This window comes from Cryptomeria japonica, chromosome 4 (assembly GCF_030272615.1).
Source record: "Cryptomeria japonica chromosome 4, Sugi_1.0, whole genome shotgun sequence".
Taxonomy (NCBI): Eukaryota; Viridiplantae; Streptophyta; class Pinopsida; order Cupressales; family Cupressaceae; genus Cryptomeria; species Cryptomeria japonica.
This window is the reverse complement of record NC_081408.1, coordinates 666733440-666758037: the sequence shown is the minus strand read 5'-3', so window position 1 is coordinate 666758037 and position 24598 is coordinate 666733440. Positions and strand designations below refer to the sequence as shown.

General features: G+C 36.0%; 1 protein-coding gene across 2 annotated transcripts in view; it reads left to right on the top strand.

Annotated features, from left to right (window-relative positions):
* The window catches only part of LOC131061849 (glutamyl-tRNA reductase-binding protein, chloroplastic), a 161186-nt gene that overhangs the window by 39292 nt on the left and 97296 nt on the right, over positions 1-24598 (top strand). The window contains exons 2-3 of one of the 2 annotated variants that reach the window (XM_057995713.2): positions 19285-19347; positions 19642-19728. In XM_057995713.2, the coding sequence (XP_057851696.2) occupies positions 19285-19347; positions 19642-19728 (150 nt within the window). Of the gene's footprint in view, positions 1-19272; positions 19348-19641; positions 19729-24598 lie in introns of both variants that reach the window. The other variant, XM_057995712.2, reaches the window with a different exon arrangement.

Here is a 24598-nt window from a genome sequence, read left to right as displayed (position 1 = left end):
TTCACTTCCCACGCCAAGTTGTACAATTATGTGATAACGTGTTCTTGTTCGTCGCTGAAATCCAAGTACTGGCTGAAGTACTGGATGAGGTTCTTTGCCTGGTTCAGCAGGAATGATTGGCAGGCCCATGAAGCTCGGAAGGAAAATTGTTGAATTTCTTAGAATAATTGCTTGTTGACGACTCTATGCTTGCTTCTTCGTGGCCCCAATTTATGTTGCACGAGAGGAGGGTGAAAGCTCTAGATAACCCCTTGCAAATATGAAATGATAGGATCAAGTTGTTCAGACATTCGCTATGATCATGCCCTCCTTCTTGATACCCTGAAATTTGGAGAAAAATTTCTCCATGCCTTCATCATAATTGAGGAAATTGGAATTTTCTTTGTGAAACATTTCCCATACTTAGCCAAATTTTGGCTATCTTCACACTTGGATGAACCTTGCCCGTGAACTTGTCCTCTATCCTCTGTTTGGCTAGAAACTCCAGCTGCGATCTCTATGATGATCTTGCTTCTACTACCATCTGCGACCTGCAAAACCAAAGGAAATTAAGTTAGAAATCTATCTTTTAGTGCAAAGTTTCGAAGGTTAGATGGCAGAATGCTTTGATCTTTCCTATTTCTAAACACTTTTAGCTTTGAAACAAGCTGCGAACACTTAGAAGGTCATGCTTGAAAGAAAGAACGTTCAATCCAAAATGATCCTCTTATCAAAATTTTGAATAAACCCGATAAAGACACCTCCAATACACTCAGAAAAAATGAGAAAATTGATAAGTCTGCCCACCAATCAACTTCACCTTAGACAGAAATGAGAATATAGAAGGAACAAAACTCAGAAAACTTAAAAGTTCTAGACTTGATAAGAAAAATTTAAAATTCCCTCAAAAGTTCGCTCAATCTGCAAGAGAGCACCCTGCAACATCTCCAATCTGCAATAAAACTTCTTAAAAAACCCTCCGACCTGCAAGAAGCTTGCTTGAAAATGCTCACTCTTCATAAAATTCAAACTCTTATTGCAATAATGAGAGGAGAGATTGTTTCTTTGTATTCAAACTTAAATTCAAAGTTAGAAACATGCAAATGCACTTCCATTCTTGACTTCAATTCGATCTTGCTTATGGAGGAAGTTTCTAATTTTAAATGGATTTGTACAATCATCTCCTTCAGTTTGAACCTCTTTACTCTTGCAAGTTCCTAAATTAATTTTGAGTTTAAATTCAATCCAGATCTGTAGACCTTAACCTTGACAAACTTTCTAATTAAGGTTCAAGTTCGAACTCCTCTCGAAATCCAATTTCCAATTTAATTTCTATTTCTGATTCGAACTGAATCCTCAAGATTACATCCTTAAAAACTTTCTATCTTGGCTACAAGTTCGAATTCTTTGTCAATCTTCCAATATTTCCTCTTTGAGAACTTTCTATTTTGGATTTTAAGTTTGAATTGCTTCTCAAGTCTGCAAGATTCCTTATGATTTCCATTCCAAAAACTCTAATTCAGTTAGCAATTCGAATTCTTTCATGGATTTGATGACATCACTTGCATTTTAAACTTATTTTCGAACTTGCTGTTGACTTTGCTTGACCTCCAAGTGTAGGGCGGACTTTTTGGAACTTCTACTTTATGTAGGGCAGAGTTTTGAGACTACCAAGTGTTGACACCTAAATATAACATTGGGCGGAATTTTTGGAACTTATACTTGGCACCAAGTATCACTTCATATTTAGCTAAATTTCTGTCATCGATTCTCCTTCAGATTGCATCATGTTAACCTTTGACTTGGTCTCGCTTGATCCCTTTACTGACTTCCAATCTTCATGTTGCCATCATTGATGTCTCTTACATAGGGCGGAGGTTTTAGGTTCTTTGACACCACACTTGGAAGTGTTTACTAGGTAGGGCGGACTTTCTAGCTCATGGATGGCGGACTTTCTTGCTTTTTCACACTTTAACTCTCCCTTCATGGCGGACTTTGAATGGCTTGTTCTCTTCTCAAGTGGGAGGGTGGATTTTCTCATGATCACTCACCATCTCCTTAGGTGGACTTTTACCTCTCCCATATGGCGGACTTTTGGCTCATGCTCCAATGCAATCAACTATAGGGCGGAGTTTTGCAGTTGTGCACCTTTCACTTCACCTTAGGCGGACTTTGAATGACTTGGGAGCTTTGAAGGGCGGACTTTTCGTGCCTCATGCTCCAATGCTAGGGCGGACTTTGTGAAGCTGGGCATCTCCACTCATCATCTTGGGCGAACTTTGAATGACTTGGGAACTTTGAAGGGCGGACTTTCCGTGCCTCATGCTCCAATGCTAGGGCGGACTTTGTGAAGTTGGGCATCTCCACTCATCATCTTGGGCGGACTTTTGATAGACTTTTTCAACTCTCTCCATAGGGAGGACTTTTCAACTCTGCATAGGGCGGACTTTGGAGAGTTCATGGCTTATCACCTTGGGCGGACTTTTGAGTTCTTGAGCACCTTTAGCACATGAAGGCAGACTTTGAAAGTCTCCATCATGGGCAGACTTTTCATGCTCATGCCACTTTCCTTTCATGAGGGCGGACTTTTCAACTTCGTGCCATAACACTCACCATCAATCATTGATTAGCTAGACTTAGAAAATATTTGGAAAACTTCAAAATTTCACAATTTCTTCAATTTTAACCAGATTAACTTGAATTTTGAAACCCATACTTAGGCAAACCATCTGAAGCATCATGACCCCTAAAATGTAGGAACTTAGCTTTTTAGGTCAAAACTTGAAATTTTTTGATTGCGATCGAAGCAGGTCAATGGAACCAGTGCAAACCCTAGGTCCCCACTTCGAAAAAGCAAAAAGCAGACATCCCTAAAAAAATAGGAAAAACTTTCTAAAAATAGCCATAATGGGGATCGGGCTAAAAATGCCAAAAACGAAACTTCCTAAAAAATAGGAAAAAACAAAAAAGCAAACTTTCTAAAAATAGAAAGTTGTTCAAATTCGGTCAAATCAATTGCATTCTTCGTCCTTTGTCTTTTCTAGGCACTTTGACAATGTCTAGACTCTGTTATTACTTGGCTTGCACAAACTGACTTTCACTTCTTAAGACTCAAACCGTTCAAAATTGACACACTTGGCAAAACTGAAGCGGAAGACTCGGGACACTAATAAAAACCCTAGAAAGCAGGAAAAAGGGAGGGTCCCCATATGCAATGGGGCGATGTGTGAAAAAGGTCACAACATGTCCCAAAGTAAATACTTTGCTATTATAAAATATATCAATGCACGACAAATTTTGAGACCAAAATGTAAATTTCAAACTCCCATGAACATCTCCAAACAATTTGAAATTTCCTTTTAGATTTAGTGATATTTCACCCAAAAAAGCACAATAAGAACAATTATTCCACACCAAATTTGTACAACTTTTGACAAGAATTCCATCAACTTATTTAATGTAAAATGATTGATTTCTATGACAAAATAGAATGTTATGACAATCCTTACAACAACAAACTCAGATATCCACAAACAATGCTTATTGCACACCCTGCCAACAACACCCACTGCCGGAAGATCACTAAAAACGGACCAAGCTTTGCCATAGCAAAAAATAATGTTCTCAACCACTAGAAATGATTAAGGATAGCAAAAAAATAGAAAATAAAACTTCTACAACAGCAAATTGAAATCACAAACTACACTCCTGAAACTTCCTGAACACACTTCATTGCAAACTCCATTGCTACACTGCCAAAGTGAAACCCAAAGAACTACAAAATACTCCAGCCTCTAAAATGACCACACACAACAAAATAACAGCAAGAACACTCTCTACCATGTCTAAAACACCAACCACACACTGAAAGCTCAGTTGCAACTCCAAACTTGCAAGTAAACACACTTACAATGAAACTAGCTGTAAAATACATTATTTATGAAGCTTTGTTGCAATCTCTAGATGAAATTGCTCTCCTAAATCAAAGAGTTTTTGTCCTCTGACTCCTGTAGCCAATGGGGTTTTGTCCACAAGTCACAACATCAATAGATTTTTGTCCATATAAGAAATTGTCAAGCATAGGTGCTCAAACAATGAAATATGAAAAGTTTAAATGGCATAATAATTCTCTGTAAGTTGCAAGCATATAATTTAAAATATCTCAAAATCCAATGCCCATTTTTGGAGAGAAAATGATAATTTAAAAATATATTTGAACACACACAACTTGCTTGCCAAACTGACTCATCACTTTCAACTGTTGGCTGCATGTAACCTGTCATAAATCCCTGTTCTAGATTTCTATCATAGCTGCCATAAATAATTTAAAAATAGTTCCTGGCAGTTAAAAAAAGATTCATCCAAATTCCAAGCCCTCTTCTAGTGCCAATAGAACTAATATTCAATATTTAATTGTTTACAATTATATATCATGTCCATGATTCTTGGAAACATTTTAAAATGTTAAATAAATTATTTTTCTATTGATTTCTCCTTAGCTCAGGAGAACAAGAATGGACTATTAATTTATTCAAATTAATTTTATTTGAAAAGGGACATAACATAGCCAAAATGAATTTAAATGTTTGCAAAAAATCTAAGATATCGAGTATGCCTAGAACCAGCCCTACACCCATACCAGATACACGTTCACTAGGGGGTATGCCTGGGTGTGCTTAGGGTACCCAAATGCATTGGGTGCTGAAACTGAAAAAAAAGAAGTCATTTTTTAACCTTTTTTTTGCATCCAAAAACCCTGAAACACTCCTAAAAGCATCATTTTGCCCAATACAAAGATCATTTTGCTCTCTTTACTCTCTCTTTTCTCAATTTGGCATTTTGAAAGATAGGTGATATCATAGAAACGAGACTCGGACTCGGTGCGGACTTGGCAAGGGTGACTTGACTTGGGACTCGGCAAAAAAATTTGGCCAAGACTCAATAGCACTCGACAAAGTGAAAAACCCAAGAAATTTAGAGATTTTTTAAGGATTTAAAACTTGTTTCATGTACCCTTTATTAAATAAACCTTAAATACACAATAACATCATCAAATAGAAGCTAATTTGATCATATACGCAAGTATACATCAATCACATTAGTATAAATGCAAATTGTAAAGGAAATAGCAAACATAGATATATAAATATTGTCAAATCAAAACATATTACAAAACTCATGGAATATGAAATCCATGACATCAAATGTTCAACACAAATATCGAAACAACTACAAGTCTATAGCTTAGAGGAGCGTGCATCCTTCCTATGAAGGCATCTAAGGTAGGTCCTGGTGATTCAACAACCATAGTCTTTGCCTGTGACTCCATTCCCTCACAAACATCAGTTGTGTCTGTGTCAGGCTCTGCTCGTCCTCTAACCTCCTCCTCTGCCATGGCTGTAGCATTAGCCTCTCTATCTACCTAGTTGATCCAATCAAGGTCCTTGTCACTAAAGACAGGATTTGTAGCCTCAATGATCCACTTAGATTCTAGATCGACCTCCTCTAGTGTGATCGGGGTGGTGGCATGGTCCAAAACCTGTCTCTGTCTAAGGCAAAGGTTGTAATGAACAAAGACTAGATCATTCAACCTCTACACAGTCAGTCTATTGCACCTCTATTGCGCCTCTTGGAGTGTATGTGCTCAAACATACTTGAATTGCACTGACAACCAGAAGCACTGCATGGTTGGCTCAAAATACAAATGGCTATCTGCTGAAGATTTGGTGTTTTAGGACCAAACATCTGCCACCATCTATCTGAGATGAGAAAAATAAAAAAAATCAGTCTCATTGTAATGTCCCCTACTAGGTCTAGCCTTGTTTTCCCCATAATTTAATCCATCCCAACATACTTATGACTTAAACTAAATAGATTAGGAGACAAACTATCTTAAATATCACATTTTCCAACTTCTTAGATACCGACAGTCATAACAGAGAAACATAATCTTCTTTCTAATATTGAATTAATAATTCAATTTGGTTTATAATCTTATATTTACTTGTTCATTCAAATTACTATTTGTATTTATTTTCAGATAATATTATAATATACATTTTAGTACAAAGCAGTTCTTATAAAGTATTATAATAATTATAATCATTATATTATATTATTTTCTATTATTATATTATTATTAAGTTGTTTCTGATTATACCATTTAATATCGTTATTGGGCTGATCAACCCATATATATATATATATACATATATACATATATACATATATTAATAAATAAAATCAAATAATATTCTCTACAATATAAATTATTAGCACTGCCAATTGCTAAATCTCTAATTATTAGCTATCTAGTAGCTGCAACAACAAATCTGAGATCTGACATGCATCAGATCTGGTCTGCCACTGTGAATGTGACCAAGTATGATTGCCTTATGTATTATAGTGTATAACTTACTTTACTGTTAATTAATATAGAACATTTCCAATGGTTTAATTCAGATTTTATATTCACTCTATTAGTAATTAACCAGTTTATACCTTACGTCTTACTTGTGGATTATTTGTTATTATTATAGCAATGCCATAATATTGCTCTAATATGACATTGTTGGTTTTGGATTGTGGTTAATATTATAGTTAATTTACATATGTGCTGATGTATTGAAGTAATGCTGAATATTATAATGCAGATTATTCACTGACACAGTATCACATAATTAATACGCAATTTGTGATGAGGCTGTAGTATTATTAATACCAATTTATACAATAATTATCATGAACCTTTTGAGGCATTAGGCACTTACCTAGAGCGAATTCCTTCTTGAAATTACCATCCAATGCCACTGCAGACGATGCCCCTTTAATATCATATGGGAAGAATAGAAGGATGGCAACTCTTCATTGCATCCAAAATATAAAACTCTTCACCGCATCTCCTTGGATAACTAATCGATGATTAGTTAGCAGCCTATTATGCTGTCCTTTTGGCGGCGATAATGGTATTTGCTGGGTTAGTTTGATACAATGATGAATGGTAGTTTAGTTGTTTGCTGAGTCCCCCATTACTTAGTCACCACTATACCCAATAATCACTATATATTGGCGCACCTTAGAATCCCCACAACAAAATTGTCATACAAACTATATCGTCGATACCCTTCAATGTTTTATTTGCTATTAACAATACTCATTAAGCATATTTGCCAATGATAATCATCTGACTTGTAATTGGTCTAAGAATGTTCCATGTTAATTCTTTTTCAGAGTCTTCCAAATAAATATTTTTCTGTAGCCAAAGACTATCTAGTTCAATATACTTCTCTCACGATAGTTCCCGTAACAAACATTATAATTCTCTATATGAGTAAGACGATTTCCTCTATGAGGTCTTCATCCTTTAGTCTTATTGATATAATATGTAAATTATGTTTATAGTTTATCATATATAAATTATATTTATAATATAATATGAATTATTTTGATTTGAATATTTCAAGAATATTATTAGTAATAAATATTAATTAAATATTCATATTTAATAAATAACTAAATTTCAAATAGTCGCTCAGCGATAATTATTATATTAATTAATAATAATAACAATTGATATATATATGAGGATCAAGGAGGAGACATGACAGTCCTCCCTTCCCGAAATCGCTTGTCCTCAAGCAATTGACAATTTTCTCAAACCGAGTCATCTCCTTAAACACAAGGTATACATATATATAAATATATATATATATATATATATATAAGACATGGATGGCATGAAGTAATACACACGAAGTCATTTAAACACATACAAAGTTTGAAGTATTCATGGAAGTCTTGAAGCATAGACAAAGGTAATTCCTATAGCCATATTCAGACATACAAGTAAGATATGAAGTATACACGTCATATGGAGGTGCAAACAGAGTAACACTCTATGTACAAACCCAATACATCAAGAATACAAATGAATACATAAGACACGAGTCATACATACAAATACACATAAGGTGTAAATCCAAGACATATAAGGCAAAGCGTCTACTTTAAAGAGGGAGTATACACACGAATATACACAAGGTGTGAAGTAGAGTGAATACAATAAGGGCATGTAACATACAAGTGAAATACATGTAACACATGAATCATCTAGTGCATAAGTTATGAAGCACATGAAGTATGAAGCATGCACATAAATTTTCTTAAGTCACAAAGCATATATATGGAGTGTATGTGGTTATGAGAGAAGTGCTTATGTAGAATAGCATATGCTAGATAGGACGCAATCACATGTAAAGCATACATGATAGATACACTTAGAGTACGCACACGGGGTAAGCATTCTGAAAACAAATCAGGCCCGAAGCAGCTATGTTTAAGATACCAAACATTTGAAGAAGGCACATGCATGCACATAACACATTGCAAGGATATCAATCATGATGCGAAGCATATTCAAGACATAAAATATACTCTAGGACGGTGTGTATGACCCGATCATACTGAAAACGTGACAAACATGGAGCAATCACATAATTTTACAATACAAGTATACATGTACACATACAATGGAGCAAACATATTGAAGACACAATCAACACATAAATATCAACAAATTATGAAATGTATATATAGTTAAGAGAACATACATCAGGTACATGAATACCCTTAAAGCATGAAGCAAGACATAGAAGTCATGTAACACAAAACCATAAGTATATATATAGGAAGTATGAAATAGCACACATGTAAACATGGAGTAATATACATAAGGCATGGAGCATAGATGCAACATTCTTGTAAAATACAAAGTAATATACCAATATACAGGGACACAAGCATGCACAAAAGACAAATAATAATGCACAAATATATGTAGAGTACAAAGTATATATAAGAAAGGCCCTCATGAAGTGGACATGCTGAAGACACGTCAATCATGAAATAACACATAAAGACACAAGGCATTCTTGCTGAGAACATATTAGATATGAAGCAATCACATGAATACAAGTAGTATATATACAAAGAATATATGAAGCATACATTAGGAAGGTGTATGATGTGATTATGTCGAAAACATGACAACATTAAACAATCCCACAAACATTAATACAAAACATACATATATAACATGGTGCAATCAGGTTGAAGATACATAGTAAACACATAATCATAAATCATTTACATTGGCAACAATTATTGTTTACAAGATCATAAAGGTAATTCATTCTATCATAAGAATTTGAAACCAGAATACAATCAGGTTTGCCTAACTGTCCCATATTGAGCCCAAAAGCGGTCACATGCCGTTCTGGCCCCCTATGGCGTGGGTCTTATCCCCTAGCTCATACCCTGTTTCCTTAGTACTAGCTTTGCCCAACCATCCCATATTGAACCAAAAGCAGTCACACGCCCTTCTGCTCCCCTATGGTGTGGGTCTTGTCCCCTAGCTCATACTTTATTCCATAGTACTAGGTTTGCCCAACCGTCCCATATTGAACCAAGAGCAATCACATGCCCTTCTGGCCCCCTATGGCGTGGGTCTTGTCCTCGAGCTCATACTTATTCCATAGTACTAGGTTTGCCCAACCGTCCCATATTGAACCAAAAGCAGTCACATGCCCTTCTGGTCCCCTATGGCGTGGGTCTTGTCCCCTAGCTCATACTTTATTCCATAGTACTAGGTTTGCCCAACCATCCCATATTGAACCAAAAGCAGTCACATGCCCTTCTGGCCCTCTATGGCGTGGGTATTGTCCCCTAGCTCATACTCTATTTCATAGTACTAGGTTTGCCCAACCGTCTCATATTGAACCAAAAGCAGTCACATGCCCTTCTAGCCCCCTATGGCATGGGTCTTGCCCCCTAGCTCATATTTTGTCCCATAATTACAGTTTCCTTATGCCAGGGAGTCAGTGGATGGGAGTGGTGGCTGAATTCTGCCAAACCCAAGCCCAGGAGCAGTCACGTGCCCTCTTGGCCTACTGCTTCATTAACATTCAGTAGTTGAATCACTTGGGTGGGCAGCGTGTCCCCACTACAGATCCCTTTTACTTCTCCGGGATAATATTAAGTGCATACTAATAAGTTTATATATATGTTATTGGTTATCAACATCAAATATGTTTTTGAAATGTGGTTTCCATATAAGTGCAGGTTAGAGCATATACTAGAAATAATACTGGTGGTTGTTTACCTTTCCTTTGGACTCCTATGTATTCCTTTTTCTCCATTATTTTCTTCCTCTTATATGCATTAACCGACTCCTACAGGATGGCAGGAAATTATTGCTCTAATACCACTTGTAATGTCCCCTACTAGGTCTAGCCTTGTTTTCCCCATAATTTAATCCATCTCAACATACTTATGACTTAAACTAAATAGATTAGGAGACAAACTATCTTAAATATCGCATTTTCTATGACTTAAGCTAAATAGATTAGGAGACAAACTATCTTAAATATCACATTTTCCAACTTCTTAGATACCGATAGTCATAACAGAGAAACATAATCTTCTTTCTAATATTGAATTAATAATTCAATTTGGTTTATAATCTTATATTTACTTGTTCATTCAAATTACTATTTGTATTTATTTTTAGATAATATTATAATATACATTTTAGTACAAAGGAGTTCTTATAAAGTATTATAATAATTATAATCATTATATTATATTATTTTCTATTATTATATTATTATTAAGTTGTTTCTGATTATACCATTTAATATCGTTATTGAGCTGATCAACCCATATATATATATATACATAAATTAATAAAAAAATCAAATTATATTCTCTACAATATAAATTATTAGCACTGCCAATTGCTAAATCTCTAATTATTAGCTATCTAGTAGCTGCAACAGCAAACAGATCTGACATGCATCAGATCTGGTCTGCCACTGTGAATGTGACCAAGTATGACTGCCTTATGTGTTATAGTGTATAACTTACTTTACTGTTAATTAATATAGAACATTTCCAATGGTTTAATTCAGATTTTATATTCACTCTATTAGTAATTAACCAGTTTATACCTTACGTCTTACTTGTGGATTATTTGTTATTATTATAGCAATGTCATAAGATTGCTCTAATATGAGACTGTCAGTTTTGGATTGTGGTTCATATCATGGTTAATTTACATATGTGCTGATGTATTGAAGTAATGCTGAATATTATAATGCAGATTATTCACTGACACAGTAACAAATAATTAATACGTAATTTGTGATGAGGCTGTAGTATTATTAATACCAATTTATACAATAATTATCATGAACCTTTTGAGGCATTAGGCACTTACCTGGAGCGAATTCCTTCTTAAAATTACCATCCAATGCCATTGCAGACGATGCCCCTTTAATATCATATGGGAAGAATAGAAGGATGGCAACTCTTCATTGCATCCGGAATATAAAACTCTTCACCGCATCTCCTTGGATAACTAATCGATGATTAGTTAGCAGCCTATTATGCTGTCCTTTTGGCGGCGATAATGGTATTTGCTGGGTTAGTTTGATACAATGATGAATGGTAGTTTAGTTGTTTGCTGAGTCCCCCATTATTAGTCACCACGATAGCCAATAATCACTATATATTGGCGCACCTTAGAATCCCCACAACAAAATTGTCATACAAACTATATCGTCGATACTCTTCAATGTTTTATTTGCTATTAACAATACTCATTAAGCATATTTTCCAATGATAATCATCTGACTTGTAATTGGTCTAAGAATATCGATGTCCCACGTTAATTCTTTTTTAGAGTCTTCCAAATAAATATTTTTTCTGTAGCCAAAGACTATGTAGTTCAATATACTTCTCTCATGATAGTTCCCATAACAAACATTATAATTCTCTATATGAGTAAGATGATTTCCTCTATGAGGTCTTCGTCCTTTAGTCTTATTGATATAATATGTAAATTATGTTTATAGTTTATAATATAATATTAATTATTTTGATTTGAATATTTCAAGAATATTATTAGTAACAAATATTAATATTTAATAAATAACTAAATTTCAAATAGTCGTTCGGTGATAATTATTATATTAATTAATAATAATAATAATTGATATATATATATAAGGATCAAGGAGGAGACATGACACTCATTTAATAATAAATTGAATAATATATAATTAAAATTATGCTCTTAAAATATATATTTACTTGGTTGCATTTTTGTCCGATTGTCTTTGCAAAGCTGACGAGAGACCTCCCCTTCTGCATTAGGAAAGGCCTCTATCTCGTGTCCGGATCCATGGAAGTTACCAATATCCTCTAACATGAGGTCAAGGCAATAGGCGGTACATGGAGATAAAAATATAGATGGGTGCCTCTCCATTAGAAGTTTACCCGCAACAACATAATTTGCTACATTATCGGTCACCACTTGCACTACATTCTCCTTACCCACCTCATATATGACCTCTATAGCCTCACATAGGAAAGTGGCATTTTTTGAATGTGTAGAAGCATCAATGAATTTTAGGAACATGGTGCCACCTTGTTGATGTGTTTTTTACGCACATGCGAACACCGAATAAATACCATAAGTATCTTATCCTCTCTTGAACAAAGTTATTCGAATGCTGAAGATTTGCCTAAGGATCAATCGAAATAACTCCAAGGTTCTTGTATGTAGGGTCTCTACGTGTGGATAAGCTTTGTTGGTGTGATGTGATTATGATGGAATCACAAGGGGACTTACGTTTGTATGCTTGAATGCTTGATTTGCTAGAACTCAAGTCCTATCTCTTCACCAGGATAATAAAGAAATAGCAAAAGGTAAAGGGTTCAGAAAATCTAATCTAAGACCTAGAATGTAAGAAGATGGATGAACGACTAGGTGGAATCCTACTGGGCTAGGTTTCACCATCAACAAGAACAATTTGACACCAATTCAGTGCAATCTCCTAAGGGACGCTTCGAATATGTTCAAATCGTTACACCATTAGACACTGATCACCATTCAAGTTAATGCATGAACAATAGACGCATAACAATTCGAGATTAAGCTCATTCAATGCCAATTGACCACACATGGCACACTTACAATTAGCAAGAGGCTAGATTCCACACGAGTGCATTCAACAATTTTCTCCATTCAATCTAATCATTTATCGTCGAATATGAAGATTCAACAAGAAACCATGCACATTGCAAAGAAACGACATATTTCACCATATCTTCAATAAAAATGGAGTCTTTTACAATTAAGGCAACAATTTCTTGCCTTCTCTTCCTACTCTATTCCGATTACTATTCTACTATTCTAGCTACTAACTCTTGACTATTAGCTATTCTCTAACTATTAACTATTGCTATTAACTATTAACCTTTACAAATGAAGAGCTAGAGCTTTATATAGAGAGCTCTTTACATTTCAATGGCTCAGATTGATTTACAATCAATGGCCAGGATTACAAGATAGAAACCCTAATTAGGGTTTGCTACAACAAACTCCTTTAGCCAATGAAATAATTACATTTAATATTTGTGAACCAATAGATGCCAGGGGTAGGTACATCGGAGTTTGTGTCTTCTCGTATAAGCGTGGTTCACTAAATCTGGACATGTTGATGTGGACCTTTCTCATTGGAGGAGTAGTGACTGGGATGCCACCTTGTTTGGTACTTGCTCTGTGATGACCTTGGTTGATCCTCCTTTGTCTTTGATGTACTTGACGAACCTTTCCTTGACTCTCTTGTGTTTGATGAAGTCTCTTCACGGTCAAGTCATTCCTTCTCTGGTAGCTCATCTCTCTTTGAAGTGCTTGTAAGATCTTTCTTCTTTGCCATCCTGTGATTTCTCCATGTGATAGAATGAGGTCCTTGAGGATGGTTAGCTCCATTGCTTGCAATTCCTTGAATACTTGAAGTCTTTAACACTTTTAGTCTTCTTCTCTGCACTTAAGGTGTCCTTGATGATGATGAGGTTTGAAGAGGTCATCCTTGTTCTTGTCTGATCTCCTTCCTACTTGGTCTTGTAGATCTGCAAAACAAACAAAAGATGGTGTCAAGCACATATGATATATCCATCCTAACATGGTGTTTCTCACTTCAAACCATCAACAAGAAGGCAATCAATTTCGCTCTGGACCCTTTTGAAGGTACATGAGCGAATTAGGAGTTGTCTCAAGTTTTCTCACTTTTCAAATGAAAGCACTCTCAAATTCATAGTTTTAGGATTGTTTGAACACTAGAATCACCTTTAAGAAGACCTTCAACACAATTTCATTAGCTAAACCCTCTCTCCCAAGGAATTTCGCTCTGGACCCTTTGGAAGGGTCAGGAGCGAATTTGGCATTTTGCTCAATTCTTCCTTCATAGAACTTCATCTCGCACCCTTACCTTATCAAGATCAAATCATTTGCCTTAAAAATGCTTAAGAATAAGTTTCGCTCAAGGGCTTAGGCAAGGCACAAGACCTCCTAGGAATTTCGCTCTGGACCCTTTGGAAGGGTCAAGAGCCAATTTGTTCCTTTAGGCTCATCTTACTTCAATTTGCATTGTTCGTCACCTTTCAATCCCTCTCTCCTGAAGATATTATTACCAGATCAGTGCTTTGAAAGACCAAGGCTAGACCTAAAGAAGGTTTTCAAAGATACCCTGACCTGGGCCACCCATTGGTCATCTCAACTTAACGAGAGCATCCTATTCAAATAGGCTCTTTGGCAACTCCCCAATGCAAAGATTAAAAGCACAAACCCAAAAGACTAAGCCAAGAAAACTAAGCCAAGAAAGCAAAAAGTAGGGATCCCCATTTGCAATGGGGCGACGTGTGAATACGTCACAACACACCTGAAATTTGAAAATAAAGAAAAATCAATGATCATTTAATAAAATCTTAAATTAAACATACTAATGACTAAATCCAATTCAAATTATTCAATCACCTGTAGAAGAAAAAAGAAAATTAAGGAGTGTCCTGTTTCTCGTATCGATCCAACCATCGGTCATGATGGTGCAACCTTTCTTGCTCCATATCTCATGTTGGTCCTCTAATGTGGCTTTTACATTAGCCACCAATTTTGTGAAAATTGGGCCACTTAAATCAGATTCAGAAGGGGCTTTGAACCCCGCCCCACAAATAGTGATAGCATCAACCATGCTCTGCTAATAAGGAGACTTGTCACAAATAAATTAAATAAGTATGCCCAATAAAAATTCACTAGACAAAGCAAATTGTAAATATTAAAAATTTAAAACAATCAAATAAAAAAGAATTACCTCGTCTGCAAAGAATGGAATGGTGCAATAGGACCAAAATCTCCCAATTGCATGTCGAGCTGCATCATGTACCTCCTTGTTCAAACCCATGCTCTCAAGCGACAGTTGGGCACTAGGAGTAGTGTGGCTCAAAATATGAATCCATCCTAGATTTACGAACTCTAGGACCAATGCTAACACTCCCACTACCACTGGCACAAGCACTAGCACTCGCACTAAGACGATATGGAGGCATGGAAGAAGCCTCTCCAACACAATCAATGCTTGCCAACTTCTCCCTTTGCCTCTTCATGTCTTTTTGAGCTTCAAATGTTTTTAGTTGCACTTGGCACTCTCAAATAGCCTCAAGAGTTGCTTCGGTGCAAAGATTAGCATCATGGCAACGCATGCGAGTAATGTGGTATTTCAATCTATTTATGCCTCCATGAAAGATTGTTTTGCAATATTTACATTTTGCCTGTCTTTTTTTTTGCTCGAGAAAATATTCAGTATGTTTCCAAGTTGGATCTCTTCTACCCGGGATTGTTCTCAGAGTAGGAGTAGAACTAGACATTGTGAAAAATATGGTTTTCAAAAGTTGAAGGTTGCTGGAATAAGACACAATTACAAAAAAATTAACATTTGTGCATTGTTAAATTATAAAGTAATACAAGAAAAACAATGTAATAGAAATGTTTTGTTAAAAAAAAACCAATGTAAAGTTTGCTTAGAAAACACCAAAAAAACCCCAAAAAATTCAATCTTATCTCTTAGAACAAGGCTGAAATGAAATGCAACCTCGTTCCAATCCTTTCTAACAAGCTCTTGATGCGCCAAATGTAAGTATTACGCTGCTCCAATGTGATCTGTTGACGAAATTTTGCTCTTCCTCCTTGCTGGTTGCCCTACTATGCACTCTTGTTTTTCCTCACAACTCACTCTTATCCTATTTTTCCAATACAATCAAATGAGTTCACTTTTAGGGTCAAGGAGGCAATATAATTTAAAAAAAACAACTTAAAACAATTATTTCAAAGGTTTTTTTATGTTTTATTTCTGCTTTCACGTCGGCTGAGTCCGAGCATCAGGGCTTACCGTGTTCGGGCCGGGTTAGTGAGTCCTTAGACTCGGACAAGTCCGAGTTCGGGTCCCCGAGATTCGCCCAAGGTCACTTGGGTCAAAACTCACCGAGTCCGGGATCTCTAGGTGATATATATATCACTACCATTTTGGCATTGATCAATGATGAAGTATCATACTATCAAATGTATTTAGTTATATAATTCTATATATTTCTTTAAATTTTTATTTTTTTGTATATATATGTATATATATTATATACACACATACATATATACTCATATACATATGTGTACATACATACATACATACATACATACATACATACATATATATATACACACACACATATATATACACATATATGTATATATATGTATATGTATATATACATGTACATATATGTATATATACATATATCTAACTAACTATATGTCTACTCCCTACAATCTAACCTCGAAGAGTCTAAAAATCTAACCCTTAACAATGAGAGCATCCTGCCTTTTAAAGATTTTACAATTCGAATCAAAAGGCAGGATTGACTGCATCCAAGGGCCCTGATCTGTCTTCTAGAACTTGGTAGCTTTAACCCATGCCTAGTTACTCGTCCTCCCAACCACTTTCTCAACTACCTACAACTGTTTGGCATCAATTCAGGTCAATCCGGTAGTTGGAAATAATTGACTTGTGTACCCCCTTCACTTTAAATTCATTTGACAGGGCCCACAGGTAGTCATGTACATTATATAATTCAGTTTTGCAACTGATTTTCTGGAATTAATTCCAATTGTGCATTTTTGAGAATGCATACGTTTGTAGCATTCCATGTGTTCTTCTATCTTTAATTTCGTTGGTGGACTTTAACTCATTGTCTGGTGGTGGTGCGTTTCTTCGTGCTTTGTCGTTTTGATCTTGCGCTCCTGCATCTTTGCTTTCCGGCCTTGATCACAATCCTGTCTCCTGGATGTCATTGATCTGTAAACAATCAATTTCCACCTTGAATTAATCATTTTGAAAAATTAAATAAATTTAACTAAAAGTGTCGAAAGACACTTAGCAACTTTTGAATCCCCTTTGTTGAAAAAAACTCGGCTCTGAAAGTAAAATCGCAAGACCTAGAGGAACTTGGCCTTTTGGGCTAAGTAAATTCGGCATTTGGAAAGAAAATATGAGAAATGTTTAAATTGCCCAAGTCATATGTCAAATTTGGGCTTGATGAAGGAAATGTGCGATTTTTTGTATTTCTTGTAAAACTTGGTAAAATGCCTAGTTTTGGCTTTATACGTCCTCTTGCAAGTTAATTCAGCTTTTTGGAGTGAATTGTGCTACTTATGAACAAAGCCCTCGAACCCTTTTTAGTGCCCTTTTACGATATGAAACTCGACCTTTTTACTTGGGATGAGTGAATTTTTAGGTTGCAAAAATTAAACGAAAGTGTCGAACTTTGTTTTTCAAACGCCAAAATCGCGTTAGTGATACTCGGCTATTTTGGTGAGAATGTGCGAACTTTGTGAAGACTCCTCTTTGCTTGCAAACTTAATAAGACCACTGAATTTTGCTTTTCAAAACGCACCTCTCAACTTGGAAAAGATTCGGCCATTTAGAGGGGAAAGTGTGACTTAGCCAAATTTGGCCTTTTCATTAGAAATGAGCAATTTTCACCTGGCTCCCTTTTTGCTTCACAAACTCGGCCCTCTAAGTCCAACTGCGAACATTGAATTTCTCACAAAAGTGATGAAAGCATCGAGTGCTTGCCTTTGTCCCTTCGAATATGACAAATTCGGGCCTTTTGCAAGAATGTGCAATTTTCTTAAATAAAGTTCGAACCACAATAGCCCGGTAATTTCATTGCCTTTGCCATGGCTCGACATTTTCTAGGGGAGTATTTGGCAATTTGAAGGTATTTGAAAATGCTTTGCAGTGTTGAACTTAGGGTTTCACAATTTTAAACAAAAAATGCTGAACTTAAGAAACTTGTTTTTTTTTTGTAAACTCCATAAAATGACTGAGCCACTTGCTACGATTCACCGATGGCTTTGGCGACTTGGGCATTGGAAGGGCTTGGGAAATCACTTTGCTCTAACAAGCGATTTTGAAGGCATGACTACAGGAGGAGCCTCTCTCCATCGAGTAGACTTGCAACTACAGGGGTCCCTATCCATGACAGGATGGGGTGTGCAACGAGCACAACAGATTCCTTCTCAATCACAACATTTTTGTTGAGAGTCAAGTGGCCAGTTGTCAACATTAATCAACCTGTAGGCCTTATGATTTTCACTGTACCATAAAAAGCATTAATTTCTTAGTCTTAGGATCTAACTTGGTTCTCTTTGTATTTGAAATCCAAGTATATCCAATAAAACCAAAGACCTTAAGATGGCTTAACTTTGGGTTTCCTCCCGGGGCATGCTTCCTTTGGGGTCTTTTCCTGCACTATCTATGTTGGAGATTTGTTTAGTCCATAAACTATAGTATATACCACCTCAGCCGAAAACTTCTTGGGAACACTCTAATTCTCCATCATACATCAGGCCATCTCTGTGATAGTACTATTTTGCCTCTAAAGCAATCCATTCTAATGTGGAGTGTAGGGTGTTGTATATTGTTGTTTTTATATCATAATTAGTACAAAAGTGATAATTAGGGGGTTTGTATAGGCTTCCTGATGAACTTGGTAACATAGTTTAAACCTTTTAAGATGTTTTGTATGATCTGGGATATTATATTCGTCTATCTTCTATCATTTATCTTTTTTCTTCATCTAAAATTTTGCTGATATATATTTAAAATATTCTACTATTACACTCGTTAGCTACTTTCCTTTCTGGCATTTCATGCTTCATTTCTTTGCCTGAAGTCTATAGCAAGCGCTTTCCTATGTTTAAGCTTTTTAATTTGAATTAGTGTAAATATTCAATAGGCATATATTATTTATAGCAATGGTTGAAAATGCAATTTGACTGGACAAATTAACAAGTTCTCGAAACTTTATGTTGCAACTTATGTCTGACTATGCTAAAAGCGTTTCTGGCAGAGTTTGGCTTCAGATAACATGGATGAACAGACAAATTTTTGGCAGCAAGTCGAAGGTCATCAGGTAATACTCTTATTGTCCCACATGCATATCGCAGAACTAAATACGCCTGCATACTAAAAAAGCGTTAACTATTTTGTGGAAAACAAGAACAACAGAAGCATTGCATTAACAGGGAAAGATATATGATCAATACACAATACAGATAGATCTTGGACTTGTTTTTATGGAATTATTATTATTCTTTTAGCATTATTTACAATGTCTTGTATTTAAATAATAACCTGCATCAAAAACTGTTGGTTTTCACAAAGATATTATACAGAGACAGTTATCTTACACAATTTTATCTGACAGAAAATGGCAGCTAAACTTCCAGCAGTTGAAAGGGTTCGTACACTTATTCATAGTAGCTCAAGTGGCATCCTCTCTACCTTCTCTCAGGTTATACAAGCTTTGAGTTCTAGATCTGCTGTTATAGTAATTAATTTTGTTGAATTTCAGTTTTATAAATAGCTAGAAATAGCTAGGGTAGACTTGTTGAACAGATTTTTTTTATTCTAGTTTTAACACTGGTTTGATTGGACATTTACTTGGAATTGTTAATTACATTATTTGCAATTTAGATTTGCCAAAAATTATGCCCATAAATAGCCTCGTGAATTCGAAATGCAACAGTAAATCGGCAACCTTTCTGTTAACAAATTTAAAATATGAGGGAGGAACAGAATTTGTGATTTCCTTCTTGCAACAATAAATTTGCCCCACCTTGTCTGCAAATCATCTGACTTTACTTTGCAGTCAAATCTTTACGCCTGTTTGATAATAGGCATGTGTGCCCATGAAAGAAAACAGAAATGCGTAGCAATTTAGATCCTTTTGTCTTACAGTATGTACATTGTGAGGACTTGAATTTTTGAGTTGAAGAGGAGAATGAAGCTCCTGTCACCCTAATGCAACTGACAGCAAGAAAATATAGTCAGATTGTTTATTTTTCAGACTATTGATAGAATATGTTTCTATGATTCCAATAAAGGAGACGTTGCTTAATATATTAGAGACTAAGGGAGAAATGATAACATCCCAGTGGCATCTTGTATAGACCCAAGGAGTAAGAAAACAATATCTCACTGTCCAATCTATCATAGAACCAAGGGAGAAGAGAATAATTTCCCACTAGCAGATTCACATCTCACTAGAAGGGGAAAAGAGATTAACATCCCACAAGTTTATTTGTTTCATCCCAGTGGATGAAGAAACCTGCATCACCATTGGCAGATTTAGTATTGATCCAGGGGTGAAAAGAACCAGATTTCCTACGGTAACAAAGATCTGCAGGAGAAAAAGAATAATATACTAGGTCTAAATTATAGACCTAGGGAAGAATGGGATAACTACAGAACTATAGATGAGAATAATATTCTATGGGTAGATTTACTACATACATAACAATGCGGGATTTATGGATTTACTACAGACACAGAGGTATGTCCCACTAGCAGATTTATAAGATACTTGGGGAGAAGAGTTGTTTAATATAAATAGTAATGGCAATAAGATATTGAATACATATAATGAGTGAAATTTTAAAACAATATTATAGCAGTCAACTTTAAGGCTAGGAAGAATTTAGAAAACATAATTAATCAGATTTAGGAATAAGATGTTGAATAGATATAATGGATCTGAAATATAAAACAAATTATAACAATCAAATTTAAGGATAGGAGGAATCTAGAAGACACCAATTGTCAGACATATGAACTTTACGAATATGTTTGGTACTAACAAACAATACTGATGACAGTAAATCCATAAAAATCAAATTTAAGGATAGGCAGAATTAAGAAGACATGAAATTTCAGATATAGGACCTTTGACAGCATGTTTGGTTTTTAAATACAATCTTTTCAACCTAAGTTGCTGGTATGGGTACGGGTATGCCAGTATGGCAATTTTATAAACACACACACACACACATACATGTACATATAAATATACATATATACGTATTCATATATATATACAAATTTTTTTTTTTTTTTAAAGAAATATACAGAATGTAAAACTAAGTACATTTGATAGTATGATATGTCATCATTGATCAATGCCAAATGCCAAAATGGTAGTGATGAAGGTAAATATTAAATGCCAATCGATAATTTAGAATTTCAATATTATTGTAGACATTAAGTTTCCACAGTCCATAATTGTTATGGGGTATAGAGCTTTTGGATTTGATTGTGTGTACCTTTTTCTTATCAATGTTTCGAATCATACTCTATGATTCATCATCAGGATAACGAGCTAGAGCAAAGATGTAAATATCTTAATCGGCAATAAATCTTTTGGCCGAAAATTCAAAAAAAATCGGGAATCGGCAAAAAATCGGGAAAATTATCGAACATTTGAAAATATCAAAACATGAATTATTTCTCACCCCCTTTCATTTCCAATTACTTTTCTTTATTCCTAGCCATCATATTCAATTTTATGGGATAATTTCGATATTTCATATTGTTTTAATAGTTTTAGTGTTAATTACATTATTAAGTGCATTGAGCACACAATATATAACATTGAACAAAAAACGAAAAACTATTATTCTATCTGCAACAACTTTGACTATTGTAGTTACATGTAGAATCAAACCCCGTTGAAATAGATGTTGCAAATCCCATTGAGGCCAATCCCGCCCGTTGAAGCCAATCTCGTCAATTTGAAATAGATGTTGCAGAAGAGTCGAAGCCACAAATCCCGTCAGGTGTGTACTGAGTGCATTTTCTCCGACGTGTTTAGGGTTTCATTAAAAACCACGATTTTTTGCCATTTTTCTCGCAACTTCATCACGATTTTTACCCATAAATCAGAGGCGATTGTTTTGTAGATTAAATCGTTTCAACTTTTGACTCCCGATAAATTGCGATTCAGACGATTTTTTCATCTTTGAGCTAGAGAAGAGAGTGTGTGTGAATTTCTTCTTGTCCTTTCTGAAAGGGAAAGGCTTGGACTGAATTTTACTCTTTGGGGCAGCCAACTCCATACTTCTAGATTTTTTTATAGCTTTTGCCAGGGTGGGCGGATCAAAAGCTTTGACCCATCCTCTCAAAGGTTCTTCGAGTCCTTTAGTGAAAAGGACAACCAACCGCTTCTCTAAAATGCTACTCACCGTGACTGATAGGTTTTGGAATTCAGTCACGTAAGTGTCCAATGAACCTTGCTGCCCGAGTTGTGCAAGTTCTCTAAACTTCACCTCTGGATCCTTGGTGCTGAATCTCTCAATCAGCTTGTTGGTGAAATCAGCAAGGTGGTGATTAAGTTATGACCAAGGGTGACCAACCCATGGTCCCACCATTTGTGGGCCACTCCATCCAAGTGCAAGGTAGCAAACTTGATGGAGTCCTCCTCCGGCATAGGCCTCAAGGACAAGTAATTGTCCAACTTCTGTACCCATGCTCTAGTTGTACCCTTAGCGCTTCCATCAAAGTGTGCTAAGGTCACTCTTCCAAGAGCTTGCTGAAAATCTCTTGGGGCAGCAGACTTATAGTCATTCCTCCTTCCTCTCTTCATTTTCTGATTCATAAACTGATCCAGAGTTAGGATATCTCGGATCTCACTAGGAAGAGAAGAATACTCCATGTAGCTGTTCCTTATTTCATCATCTGTGGTTATCTCTGTTTCAGCTTGTTGTACTTCTCTTGGCAGAAATACATGTTGTAAAGGCCTTGGGGCTGAACCTCCATTGTTGCTCCCGTTGTTACTCCCATTTCCATTGCCTACAAGAGCGCTAGAAGTGCTGGCTTTCGGTCCATTGTTGGGCTGATTGGGGACCCCAACAACGTTCTGGTTGAGCTTGGCCAGCAGTAGAGACATCATGTCCATCATGGCATTGAATTGTCTCTCTACCTTCTTATCAGGTGCCTCATTTGGGTCTGTAGTCTTATCTGCCATTGAATCCACTGAATTTGAAGTATCTAGATCCTTCCCTCTGTTTCTCAGTACTTCTGAAAATGTGTCCTCTTCGGGCACTATAGGAATCTGAAACTGCTGTCTCTTCTGCTCTTTGTTGTAGTATCTGACGTCTTTGTCACTCATGGAGACTTCTGAACCCACTGACTCTCACAGGCTGGTAGGAAAACCAGCTCTGATACCATTGTAATATCCCAGTAATTTTTTTTTTGAATTTTTAACAATAAGAGATACAAGCAATCACCACAACCCGTTAAGGTTAGAGAAATAAACCAAATTGCTGAAAGGAAACTCTTCCACCTTTTGTTCACGGAGAGCCCAGTCTGGGAGGGTGAGAGCATACGGTGTTCCGGGGATCGTTAGCAACAATAATCAAACTGAAATTACAATGTCTGGGCGCCAAGCCAGCCCTTTCTGCTTATCCAGTAGGATAGAAACCAAACTCTTGGCGGTAAACCGACCAAGGGAAAATGATAAGAAACTGAAATTGATCACTCTACTGCATATTTCAGCGGGAGGACATTACATTAAACTATCACTCTACTGCATATTTCAGCGGGAGGACAATTGAATTAAATTTATCACTCGACCACTTATTCAGTGGGAGGACTGAGTACAAAAACTGAATTACAAAACTTAGAAGGCGGCAAGCCAGCCTCTTCCACTTATGCAGTGGGGTTTACAATTAAGAGCAGCAAGAAGGGATGATCAGTACTACTGAAACAACCTTACAAAATAGAAATGAGATGAGAAGAGTAATTGCAGATTTCTACAACAAGAATATAAAATTCTGTTACAACTAATCTGCAGGCTGAAAGTATAGTTCAACAGCCTATGGAAATACAAAAATGCTCATAACTCCCTCATTTTTCACTCGAATCAATTCAAATCAATCCCAATCCCACAATATAACACTAACAACAGCATCCAATCCAAACTACAACCCAAACAACCCACTATTCGTTTGGCACACATCCCAATGCAAGTGCAAAAACCCATGCTATACCTGGGAAGTTCGATTTTATCTAGTAAATTCATTGCTCATTTAAAACCGCTAAAAACTCACACATTGTATCACCATGGCCAGGAAGGAAGGATGAGCCGGTACCCAGAATGATGGAGTCGCCTGGTTAAGAGATGTGAGCAAAATATACTTTCAGCAGTCTCGCGACCAGCAACCAAAAACACTCAAATCCAGCATAGAACACTCCATAATCTGCAACTCATTCACCAATCAACAATGGGAATACAAGGACACAGCTAGGTACTATCTTGCAAGTACGAAACTGAGACTTAGCTAGGAAGCCAACTTCGAAGCTCAGATTTTCAGTAGCCAAACCGGCAG